This window comes from Trichechus manatus, unplaced genomic scaffold (assembly GCF_000243295.1).
Source record: "Trichechus manatus latirostris isolate Lorelei unplaced genomic scaffold, TriManLat1.0 scaffold00005, whole genome shotgun sequence".
Taxonomy (NCBI): Eukaryota; Metazoa; Chordata; class Mammalia; order Sirenia; family Trichechidae; genus Trichechus; species Trichechus manatus.
This window is the reverse complement of record NW_004443941.1, coordinates 14,514,258-14,526,682: the sequence shown is the minus strand read 5'-3', so window position 1 is coordinate 14,526,682 and position 12,425 is coordinate 14,514,258. Positions and strand designations below refer to the sequence as shown.

Below are 12,425 nucleotides of genomic sequence, written 5' to 3'. Positions count from 1 at the left end.
GGGTTTTCAAGGAGTGGCTGCTGGATTTGAACCACCGACCTTTTGAATGGCAGCCAAGCTCTTAACCACTGCGCCACCAGGGCTCCACCTCAGGGCCTCCTGTTCTATAACTAGACGTGATCTTTCCTCTCAGCCTTGGTGTACATCTCATGCACAGAAGACACTCTGATCATGGGAGCGAAGCACGTCCTCACAGCACACAAGTGAATTCACTCCCCACCTCAATCAACTTTATCTGCTTATGTGGGCTCTTATCTCTAAGTAGGCAATCTTATCCCCCTGGTGGAATCCAAAAGCCACATAGCCATTCCCCAGGGAGCTGAGGCAATAAGCAAGACCAAAGTTTAGGATTACTCTTTGATAAGAGTCTTGTTTAAACAAGATGGCATATAAAACCTGGTCTGATTCCCTCCCCACCCTCCACTCCCCCATCTCTCGTCTGTCTTCCTCTCTCGCTTTTAATCACTATCAAGATTGTGCAAACCACCCCAGAGACCCGGCTAGGGCAGACCCAGAGCAAATTGCTTTCACACACACAAATCTGTTTCTCAGCCTTTGTTAGCCCCTGAGGCCTCGCCCCGCACCCCCAGGAGAGATCTCGGGGCTCCCCTGGGGGCCGATGCCTCAGGCCCGCCCCTGGGCATTTCCAGGTGGCACTTGTTCATTTATTTACACCTTGAAACTAGGGCGAAGTTCAACATCGCGGTTGGGTTCAGGGCCTCCTGAGCGCCGGACCCTGGGTAGAAAAACCCAGACAATAGCAACCCAGGAGAATGTCCCTCCTAAGATAGCACTGCCCCATGGTGCTTTGGCAACAGGCCTCTTGCGGTGAGTCGCCTGCCTCCTCCATGGTGGAAACGCCCAGGGATATAAATAGCAACAAGAAAAGGCCACTAACGCCACAATTAGGTTTTGTGGTGGCACAGTCTTTTTTTTTCCTCCCTCACCAGTATCGGTTGTATTTTTGTTTGGTTTTGTTTCAACTTTAGATGAAAGGGTAAAGCAAACAGTGGCGGCCTTGTTCTCGGGCTCTGAGCAGTGACAGCGGGCCCGCAGGGCTGTGGTGTCGTCTCGCCTCTCTTTTCCCCGGCTAGCTCCCATCTCGCCACGTCCTCCCCCTGCCTCCCGCCGGCCTTCTGAAGCTCAGGCCCCTCCACAGAAGGCAGGACGACACATGCCACCTGCAGAGTCAGGAGGAGTGGACGAGGTGGTGAGTCTGGCTCCCCTCACGGTGCTCACGGCCACAGGCCGCAGTACCGCCATGATGACGGTGGGTTGTTGCAGGCGACTGGGGTTCAGAAGGGGCTGCGGGGAGCAGACAGCGGGGGTCCCGCAGATGCATGGCGGGCTGCCCAGCGGCTGGATGTGGGGCTGCCCAGCGGCTGGGCCTGCCCGGGAGCTCCTCCCACCAGGCCTCATTTGCCGGATTCCAGGGCAGGGCCCGGCAGCTCTCCAGCATGGAACTTTTTACACATTCCGCGGCCACTGGAAAGACTTCTGTCCCCGCACAGGAAGAACAAACGACAAAGGCAATCGTGTGCCTCCTCTCACGCCCTCCTGGCGGGCCTGAAAAGACAAACTCCTTTCCCCAGAGTCCGGCTTTGCCATGTGGACGCGTGTGGCGTGCCGCTCATCACACACACTGCACACAGTCACACACAAACCCTGACACACGGCTCCTGCCCACAACAGCTCGGCAGAGAGTCCCAGATGCCACAGCTGCCGGGCCTCAGAACGCAGCCAGCCCACCTTCTACTGGAGGTCGTGGTTCTACTATTCCTGCTTTCCAGGGGGAGCCTTAAGGGCCCGGAGGATTCCATGACTTGCCATAGGCCTCACAGCCTGTATATCTCTGAGGAATGCTAGGCAGGGTCAGAAAAAGATCTGCTTTCAAGAACTCTATCTTGGGACCCCTTCAAACACACTGTCATTCATTGAGAGAATTGAAACTCCAGACCACCCATATGAGATTAATTATATGGAAGAAGTAGTTTTCATTGGGGGAGGGTAGAGCACCACCATTTTTTCCCTCATATTTCCCTTCAGAATCAACTCGACAGCAATGGTTCTGTTTGCTATTTTTTTTTTTTTTCTGTATTTTCCCCTTAAGGAGACTGGGTAGAGCAAGCAGTTTGCAATCAGCTGCTAATCCAAAGGTTGGCAGTTCAAACCCACCCAGCAGTGCTGCAGAAGAAAGCCCTGGCAAAGAGGTGTGGGAGGATGTAAGGGAGCATATCCACCAGCAGATACAGGTTTGGAGGTGGATAACTCTAAATACATGTCTGTAGGTGCTCCTCACAGATGAATATAGACAATAGAGCACACAAGTGTCACAGTCAGGGAAACCTCTTAGCCATAATTAAACACCTCAAGGGATGAAGTTCCAGGCTTGAAGGCCAAGAACCATAGACTCAGGGACATCTAGGTCAGTCGGCGTAGCATAGTCTATAAAGACAATGTTCTACATCCTACTTTGGTGTCTGGGGTCTGAGAAGCTTTCAAGCAGCCATCGAAGATACAACTATTGGTCTCTTCCAGTCCAGAGCAAAGGAGAGCGAAAAAAAAACAAAGATTCAAGGGAGTAATTAGTGCAAAGGACTAATGGCCCACATGAGCCACAGCCTACACGACCCCGAGACCAGAAGAACTAGATGGTGCCCGTCTACCACTACCGACCGCTCTGACTGGGATTACAACAGAGAGTTCGAGACAGAGACGGAGAAAAATGTAAAACGAAAGATCAAATTCATGAAAAAGACTAGACTTACTGGTCTGACAGAGAACAGAGGAACCCCCAAGACTGCGGCCCTAAGACACAGTTCTGACCTGGAACTGAAGCCATTGCGGAGACCACCTTCCAGTCACACAATAGACAAGCCCATAAAATAAACAATAACACCTAAGAGGAAAGTGCTCCTTAGAACAATCAATTACAAGAGGTCAAACAGGCAATATTTGCCCAAAAGCAAAGATGAGAAGGCAGGAAGGCGTAGAAAATCAGGACAAAGTGAAACGGGGAACCCAGGGCTGAAATAGGGAGAGTGCTGACACATTGCAGCGGAACGAAACCAAGACCGTGAAATACTTTATGTACAAACTATCGAATAGGAAGCTAATTTTCTCTGTAAACTTTCACCTAATGCACAGAAAGAAAGACCTTGAAAATGGCTTCTATAAAGATTAAAGCCCAGAAAACCCCATGGATCCCTGAGACTATGGCCCTCGGTTGCTCTTCAAACCTTGAATTGAAACTATGCCCTGAAGTCACTTTTAAACTAAGTAACAGCTTAGCCCAAAGAGTAAAGATGCTCACCCTTGAGTACCTCCGGTTTTGTTGTTGTTCTTTTGTTTTTTAATTATCTATATAAGATCAAAGGGTCAACAGCTATTTTAAAACATAGATGAGAAGGTTGGGGGCAGGGAGATTAAGTAAATGGAAAGGAAACAGCTAGAACAGAAATAGCGAGAATGTTGATGTGATGTGAAGAATATAACCAATGTCACTGACCATTGTGTCTTGAAACTGGAATGGGAACAGGTTTTGCTGTGTATGTTTTCACCAAAAAATAAAATTAATTAAAAAGAAAGAAAGAAAATCCTATGGAGCAGTTCTACTCTGTAACGCATGGGATCACCATGAGTCGGAATCAACTCACTGGCAATGGGTTTGGTTTTTTTTTTTTCCAGTATCTTCCCCTTTCTCCTGTAATTGCCGTAATAGGAGACTGAGAGTTTGGAGAGCTCTGAAATCTGTTACAGATGCCACAGGAAAAAGCTTTTCTTATCATACGAAATGATCGTGCCTCATTTTATTGGACCCTGAGAATGGAATAACCCAACCCATTTCCCCTGCAGACTTGGCTGCCGGAAGCACAGCGCTGAGTTAGGTGATTAGGTACAGCAATTAGTCATCCCAGATACATCTGCGCTCCTAACAGGAATCTGACCTGGCGTTTGTTTTTATGTTTTGTGTCTTGTTGTATCCCAGGTTTAAATATCATAAGCAGTCTTTGTGCTGTGCAAAAAGCTTCCATCAACGTGGGAGAGTTAGGAAATCGAAGTATTATTCCTGGCTCTGCCAGTCTGGCCAGTTCTACCTTGAGCAAGGCACCCCTCTCCCTAGACTGCAGTTTCCTCATTTGTGAAACGTAAGGACTGGTCCATCTGTGTCTCCCAAACTTGCCTGTTACAGAATCACATGAGGCACCCATTAAGGATACCCATTCCCAGGCCCCTCCCTCAGACGGAAGAGCAGGGCTGGAACCTGTGTCTTTAAACCAAGCACCTCAGTGGGTCCTTACCTTCAGGCAAGCTTGGAAAACACTAGCACGGGATGGTTGGCGAGGTCTGTTCTACTCTCTGATCTATAATTTATATGAATAATCCCTTAGAAAGATGAAGTATGATAAAGATTTTGAAATTCTGTACCTTGCATTTACTGAATATACTTTTATTGTGATCCTTGGTTTTCATTTCTCAGCACTTGAGGGGCACACTGTATTTTCCTCATGTGGCTTTCCATTGGACTGGTATGAGGGCACATGGTAGGCGCTCAATAATATTTGTGGAATCAGTAAATGAAATGCTTGCTGGATGAACGAATGAATAAATGAACTTCCAGGAACGATCCTGATGTTTGACCCCATTGGAACAGCCCTTTTAACCCCAGGCCAGATTCCAGGGTTCCAGCAACTGTGCTCCTAGCCTCTGGGCTCCCGCATGCCCTGGTCACTTCTGATCTCCAGGATTGGGCTGCCTCTTGGATGTGTGGCCGTTGCTCAGTCCTCAGGCGCACTTCTGTGGGATGAAGCTCTCTTTTGTCTGTCTGTCTTAACACCCACACACACCCACACCCACACAGCTCCACAGGCCCCTCTACCTCCTGCCCAGAGCTCACGCCTTGACACTTCACACCGCCGACGGCCTTGGGGGCAGGATATTATGGTTCAGGGGAGACATCACAGGTCCGGGAATCGGAGCGCCTGGGCTTCAGCCCTCTCTTGAGCCCGTAGGAGCCCGGCCCAAGCATGTGGCCTCTCAAGGAGCGGGCAGAGCACTGACTAACCAGCTTGTTCCATTCAATACCTATAATCAGATGGGCCAGTCTGAGTCTCAGGGAAATTCATCCATCTGTGATGGGACTATACCAAGCCTTTGTACAAATCCAGGCAAACGCTGGATTCCAGCCAGCCCCTCAGCGGCATGCCCTTAGGCAGTGAAAAGCTTGGACAATTATACCCAGCCCTGAAAATGAGATTTAACTGACAAAGGAGACACTGGCCAGTACCTTCACCTGAGCTGAAATGAGGGCGCTGCGAATGGGGAAGGTGGAGGAGAGAGAGCAGGCGCCAAGCCCCGAGCTGCCGCAACTGGGCTCCCGGTGCCTCCTATGCCAGCTGGGAAGCCGAAGCAGACCCCCAAGGCGCCCGCGCCGAGCTCAGCAAGCAGAGGCTGAGCGCCATGTAGTAACAGCACCACAGGCACACCCAAGTTCACAGCTTCGCAAGGAGACCCTGCAGAATTAAAAACTGAAAATTAAACATAATCACTGCGGCCATAGGTCTTCACCTTCCTGAAAAACAAGAGGGCCCATTGGAACACTTGTAAAGTGGGGCAAAATTGCTCTGAGACACTTCCATCCCCACTCTGCCTTCTTCCTTCCAGCGCCCCAGCTCCCTGCTTTCTGTGCTCCCCCCTCAAACCCCCATCCCGCTCTCACCCCATTCCTCAAGTTAACTTGAAGAGTTGTGTGTTGGAAAGACTACAGACTTTGTGATCAGACAGATCAGGATTTAATTCCCACCTAACTGTGTGAACTCGGGCCTGTTACTAAACCCCTCTGAGCCTTAGCTTTCTTATCTGTAAAATGGGGTTAATGATAGTCAGCTGATATAATGACACTTCCCTGCTAGGGGAAACCCTGGTAGTGTAGTGGTTAGGAGCTATGGCTACTAACCAAAAGGTCAGCAGTTCGAATCCCCCAGGTGCTCCTTGGAAACCCTATGGGATAGTTCTACTTTGTCCTATAGTGTCTCTGTAAGTCCATGAGCCAGAATCAACTTAACAGCAATGGGTTCGGTTTGCCTGATAGGGTTGTTGCAATAATTTTTTTAATTAAGCAAAAATACACACAGAGGACCAGGCATATTGTTCTGACATTGTCTTCTCTAGAAAGGCTCTGCTCTCGTTTATTTAAATCCCAGTATAACTTGAATCCTATCTTCCTTTTCCCACGTGTCTGGGTATTAACACATTTTATTATTTACAAAATACCTTTTTTTTTCCCACTACAAAAGCAAGGCATGTTAATTTGCTGAAAACCCAGAGAAGCAAAAAGAAAACAAGACACCATAACCCTGCCATCTGTACATTTAAAATAACAACCACTTGGTGGATCGTATAAGCCAGGCAGTGTGCTAAGCCTGTTATGTGCATTTTCCTATTTAATCCTCAAAACTCTATAAATCTCCATCTAATGACAGTTAAAGTCTCAGAGAGGGTAGGTGTCCTGCCAAGGTCACACAGCGAACAAGGGACAGAGCTGAAGTTTGCACTCAGATCTCTCAATTTGGAGTGCAAGTTTTTACTCCCTGTTGAGGAATATCCAGGCAGCAGAGAGGATACTTGGAAAGCTGGCGAGCTCTTTCCAAAACCCTGCAATCTTGATGCTTCAGTGGCCTCCCCCTCTGGAGTTCCCTGCCTGCTGGCCGTCCCTGACCACGCCCTCTTGTCCGTGGGTTACCAGCTTCTGCAGATGCATCATCTTTGCCGCCGCTGCAGCAATATATTTGCATGCAGCACTGTGGGGGCTACTTCAGAGCATGAACCAGAGCCTCGCTGGCAAGGCTGCTGACACAAGATCCGGAGGTCCTGCCCCGTCAGGACCTTGTTGTGTAACCTTGGGCAAGTCCCTTGAGACTCCCCATCTCTCGAAAGGGAATAATAACAAGCAGCTTTCCCTGTGGTTCTGAAAGTCAAGGGAAGTAAAGTACAAGACAGCACCTGGATAGTTCAAATGCCATATAACACAGGGCGTTATTGAGATAACTAAGGACAGAATAATCTGAATGTAACACTTACACAATGTTCAAAGGGCGTTTGATGACTTGAGGTTATGGGACACACGCAGGCCAGCTGGCCAATACCAAAGGTGCCTTAGCAATGAAACAGAACAGGCAAATGCATATTGATCAGAAAATTTACCTGATATGCAAACCTGGAGAGTGTGGGTTTGATGTGGCAGTAGATTGGGGAAGCCGGAACCCTGAGGGGGAGGCCTAGCCGAGGGCAGAATTCCCACTTCCTGTATGATCTGCTAGAATTCTTCCAGGAAGAGGCTGAGTTCCATGATCTTGGTCTGTCTGGCTTGGAGAGTTTCTGGGACCTGGGGAGAATCTTTGTCTAAGGGTCATTTACATCCCTTTGAACCTCCCAGTTGATCCCGGCTCCTCAGGTGACCCTGTGTGTGTCAGAGTAGAAATGTGTTCCACAGGGTTTTCTTTTTTTAATTAACCTTTTTTTTTTTTTAAAAATAATGTTGTATAATGTTTTCAGTGAAGGTTTACACAGCAGTTCAGGTTCTGATTCAACAATTTCTACGCAAGTTGTTCAGTGACGTCGGTTACGTTCTTCATCATGGGTAAACATTCTCATTATTTCCGTTCTGGTTGTGACGTCTCCATGAATCTAGTCTCCCTGTCTCCTTACATTCTCATCTTTATTTTGAAGTAATTGTTGACTGTTTAGTCTCATATAGATGATTTTTTAAAGGAGCACAGTACTTATGGGTGATAGTCATTATTTTTTGAGCCAATTTTTTATTTAGCTACAAGGTGACCTCAGGGGTTAGTTTTGGTTCAGATTCTGAAGACTATCTCAGGGCGACAGTCTCGGGTGTCCTCTAGTTTCAACCAGTCCAGTAGGTCTGTTTTTTGGAGTTTTTGTTTAGGAATTTGAGATTCTGTTCTACATTCTTCTCCCGTTCTATCAGGGTCTATCTAGTGTGGCCCTAATTAGAACAGTCAGTAGTGGTAGCCAGGAACCATCTAGTTCTTCTGGTCTCAGGGTAGATGAGGCCATGGTTCATGTAGACTATTTGTTCTGTAGACTATTTTCTTCTTCGAATCTTTGGTTTCCTTCTTTGTCTTTTACTCTGGACATAGAGACCAATAGTTGTATTTTGTATGGCCCCCACAAGCTTTTAAGACCAGACACACTCACCAAACTAGGAATGTAGAGCTTAACTTTATGAAATATATTATGCCAATTGACCACGATGTCCCACGAGACTATGGTCCTGATCCATCTAACCCAGAAATCCAATCCCACAAGGTGTTTGGTTATATCTAAGAAGTATCCGTAACTGTGCCCCTCCATAGGATTTTCAGTGGCTGGCTTTGTGGAAGTAGATTGCCAGGCCTTTCCTCTGAGGAGCCTCTGGGTGGACTTGAACCTCTAACCTTTCGGTTAGCAGCCAAGTGTGTTAAACATTTGCACCCCCCAGGGATTCCAACATCTGAGTAAGAAGACTAAATTGAGAAATGGATGAGGAAAGAGTAGAACGAGGCTACTCCTTGGAACTTGGAACCCAGAGGATGGGTCCTGTGGATTGCCATATCTGAGCATGCTCAGCCCAGAGCCCACGAAGTCAAGCCACCCATTGGTCAGCCTCATTGCTTTCTTGGTCTAACACCCTTTGTTTTAAACAACCAGCTTCTGCAACAGAAAGGCAAAAGGAGTGTATTTCTGCTGGGCTTCTCCAGGCTCTTACAGCAATGCTGTTTCTGTTTCCAAGGACGATACCCTGGAATGACATGCTGATCCCCAGTCAATCATTAATCCACACCAGCTAACATCATGGAGACACCACTGAGGACCCCGCGCTGTGTTGGGGCTATGAAGGTACCCAGAAGTTCACAACCCATCCCTCCCCTTGAGGAATTTGTCCGCTCAGATGGTGTTTGAGTCACCTTGGAGCACACCATGGCACAACACAAAACAGTACAGGAAGTCCTTCCTTAGGGTCAGCCTGAGGAGAATCACACCCTTGACGACATTTGCCTGGCTCGGGCAATGTTTGCCCAGGGATTGCACTGTGTGGAGCGTCTTATCACAGAAACTGGCCTTTGCAGACAGTATTGTATCTGCACGTTCCCAAGGGCCGAGGAAGGGAGGGCAAGGAGCCTGTAATGATCCCTGCTGTGGGCCAGCACTGGGCTGGGGGGCTTTCCAGGTGTGTTTCATCCTCACAACCACCTGCTGGCCTGGTAACATTGTTCCCACCGGACAGTGGGGAGATTGCAGCCCAGAGGCGCTGAAGTACTGTGACTCAGGTGCTGAAACTGAGAGTGCATGCCGTGAGGAGGGGGAGGTCAGGCGGCAAGGCAGGCTGCAGCTCGTGAAGGGCCTTGGGTGCTAGCTAAGGACTGGGACTTTACCCTGGAAGAAGCTAGGGAGGCCATTGAAAGATAATGGATAACCAGATCACAGCTCACTCCGGGAGGCTCCCTGGCAGCTGGGTGGGGATTTCAGGGTGAGGGTAGAAGAGGGGGCCTCTGGAAGGGCAAATCTGCCCGCCCCTCACCCCCAACCAGAGGTGGATTATCCAATAGGCAAGGTAAGCACAGAGCTTACCTTGCTTACCAGATCATCTGTAGTGAACAATTTCACATTTTTTCACCACATCAAAGATTCGGCTTCTAGGTATGGCTGGCATCTGTTCTCTCTCTCAACCCCACAGCACCTTCCTACAGAATCAAAGCCTCTTTTCACATTTACAGTCCCTGACAGGCGCAGATGACCCAGCAAGCAAGGTACGCTCAGGCTTACTTGTGCTTACTTACTAATCTGTAATGAACATTTTCCCGTGGGTTTTTTTTTGATGTGGTGAAACCCATGGGAAATTGTTCACTACAGATTAATAAGTAAGCACAAATAAGCTGGTGCTTACCTTGCTTGCCGAGTCGTCTGCCCCTGCCACCAACACACACACACACACACACACACACACACACACACACACAAAACCGTGCTCTCTGGACTCAAACCAGGCATTTTAATAACCCAGCTGTAAATTTAAACCCATGTCGATGGCCTCTATATTAATTTGGATAATCAAAATTTGGCTAAACCGAGCCAGCTGAGACAAAGGGTATGCTGCTGGCAACAGCCCTGGCAGGGGGCTGCTATAAGGACAAGCTCAAAAAGATTTGCTATCATGACAGAATACAGGGGGAAGACTCTGGCTTTTGGGTTTAGGCAAACCTGAGTTTGAATTCTGGTTCGACCATTTGCTAGCCGTAAGACTTCAAAACGCCATTGAATCTCTCTGCTCCTCTTTACTTCAGTTGTAAAATAGGGCTCATCATTCCTCTTTTGCATGGCGATTTAATTAGAGTATCCAAAGGGCCTAACACACCACTGGCACTCAAGAAATGCTAGCTAGCACTGAACTGTATCATCACTTAGACCCGGCGGCTCCATTGTCATGGCCCCTGCCAGCCCGGCACTTCCCTGTGGAGCAACACTGCCGCTCAGTGGCTGAATGGGGAATGACAGATCTCTCTAGTGCCAGCACCCTGACCCTGCCCCACACCACATTCCACGGGTTATGGTCCTTCACAGTCGGACACCGTGCCTTCCACCTCTCAGAAGAGCCTAAGCCCTGCCCTGGTCAACAGGTAACTGGCTCCATTGCCCCTAGTCTCAAAGGGTTCTGTTCTTTGGGCTATGAACAAATGACAACTTTTTTTTTCTTTTAAGAATTTATTTTATTTTTGTTGAGAATATACGTAACAGAACATACACCAGTTCAACAATTTCTACACGTACAAGTCAGTGACACTGATTACATTCTTCACATTGCACAACCATTCTCACCCTCCTTTTCCAAATTGTTCCTCCCCATTAACAGAAACTCACTGCCCCCTAAGTTTTCTATCTTTCCAGTCGCTGTTGTCAGTTTGATCCCGTATAGACAGTTCTTTAAAAGAGCACAATGCTCAAGGCAGATGTTCTCTACTAATTAAGCTCAACTTTTGTTTACAAACCACAACCTTGAGTAGCCTGGGGACAGTTTTCTAGAGATGACCTGGGCCAAACCCCTCACCAGCCCACCCCAAGAATAGTGTGAGTTGAAAGAAAAATGCCAGCCACACAGCCCAGCAGCCCTCAGGAAAACGAGGAAGTAAGTCATTCAAGAAACACTAGGGGCACCCTCCAGGCCCCTACTTGCACACTTGACTGCAGGTACGGCAGCCAGCAAAAACAAAGGCCTGCTCTCAGGTTGCTGACCCTCTGGTGGGGAGAAGGCTCTGACCAGACAATCACCTGGATACATACCTGCAGACTGTAACAGAGACGTGAAGGAAAGGTTCTAGGTGCTGACTTCACCCAGGATGGGCTGAGGTGTGCTCCTTGGCGTTCCTGTGGCCTCATGAGCACCCACTGGCCTTGGGCCCCATGCATACAGTGTATATTTAAATGCTTCTTGATCCTAAAAACAGTAGGAAGCCATATTGAGTGCCCCTGCCTCCCCTGGGGCCAAGCCCCCTCTTGCTACCTCCATCAAATCTCCATCAAGTCTTGTCTGGACTTCATCCTTTTCTCCCTCCTCCAAGCGGCATTCTGTCAAATTGTGTCTGGGATTTTTTTCCTTCCTCCCTGTTTTCTACAGCAACCAGTTGCCACCAAGTCAACTCAGACTCATGGTGACCCATGTGTGTTGGAGCAGAACTGTGCTCCGTGGGGTTTTCGATGGCTGGTTTTTCGGAGGTAGATTGCCAGGCTTTTCTCCCGAGGTGCCTCTGGGTAGTGCCTTATGGTGAGTAGCGGAGCACATTCACTGTTTGCAGCACCCGGGGATTCCCTTTCTACAGCAAAATCCTGTTAAATAAAAATTGGCATTCAAAACCACAGTTCCACTTCTAAACTGCAAGGATTTCTTCAGCCTGAGTGCTTACCCCTGTGCTAGGCTGAGCTTGGGGATGGAAGAGAAAATATGTTCTTTCCTCGTCCCTAAGGGGCTTCGCATCGTGCCCTGAATCCAGAGTCTGCCTCTCAGCTAGCTGCTCTATTACACTCTGAGCCGTATCAACAGGAAACAACGCTTATAAAGGCTGCCTCTCTTTCTGACCATTCAGGTCTTCACGTGGGAACCCTGTGCTCAGTCAGTTCATCTGTGGAGGGTCTGAGGTACACAGAGAAAGAGCACAGAACCTGGAGTCTAAAAACCTGGATTTGTAACCTGGTCCTGCCATTTTTTAAGCTGTGTGTCCTTAAACAAGTTTCTTGACTTCTCTGAGCCTTGGTTTCCTCATCAATAAAGTGGAGATTAACAGAACTTTCCCTACCTACCTTGCAGAAGATTTATGTGACTCAAACAAGGCAGACAAGTGGTCCCAGGTGGGGGTCATTAGACACATGTC

At 48.3% G+C, this 12,425-nt stretch overlaps 1 protein-coding gene across 1 annotated transcript in view; it reads left to right on the top strand.

The window, feature by feature from the left end:
- The first annotated feature begins 1,174 nt into the window (after positions 1–1,174).
- The window catches only part of EPCAM (epithelial cell adhesion molecule), a 91,986-nt gene continuing 80,735 nt past the window's right edge, over positions 1,175–12,425 (top strand). Inside the window, exon 1 of the mRNA XM_023734557.1 lies at positions 1,175–1,270. Coding sequence (XP_023590325.1) covers positions 1,175–1,270 — 96 coding nt within the window. The remainder of the gene's footprint in view (positions 1,271–12,425) is intronic.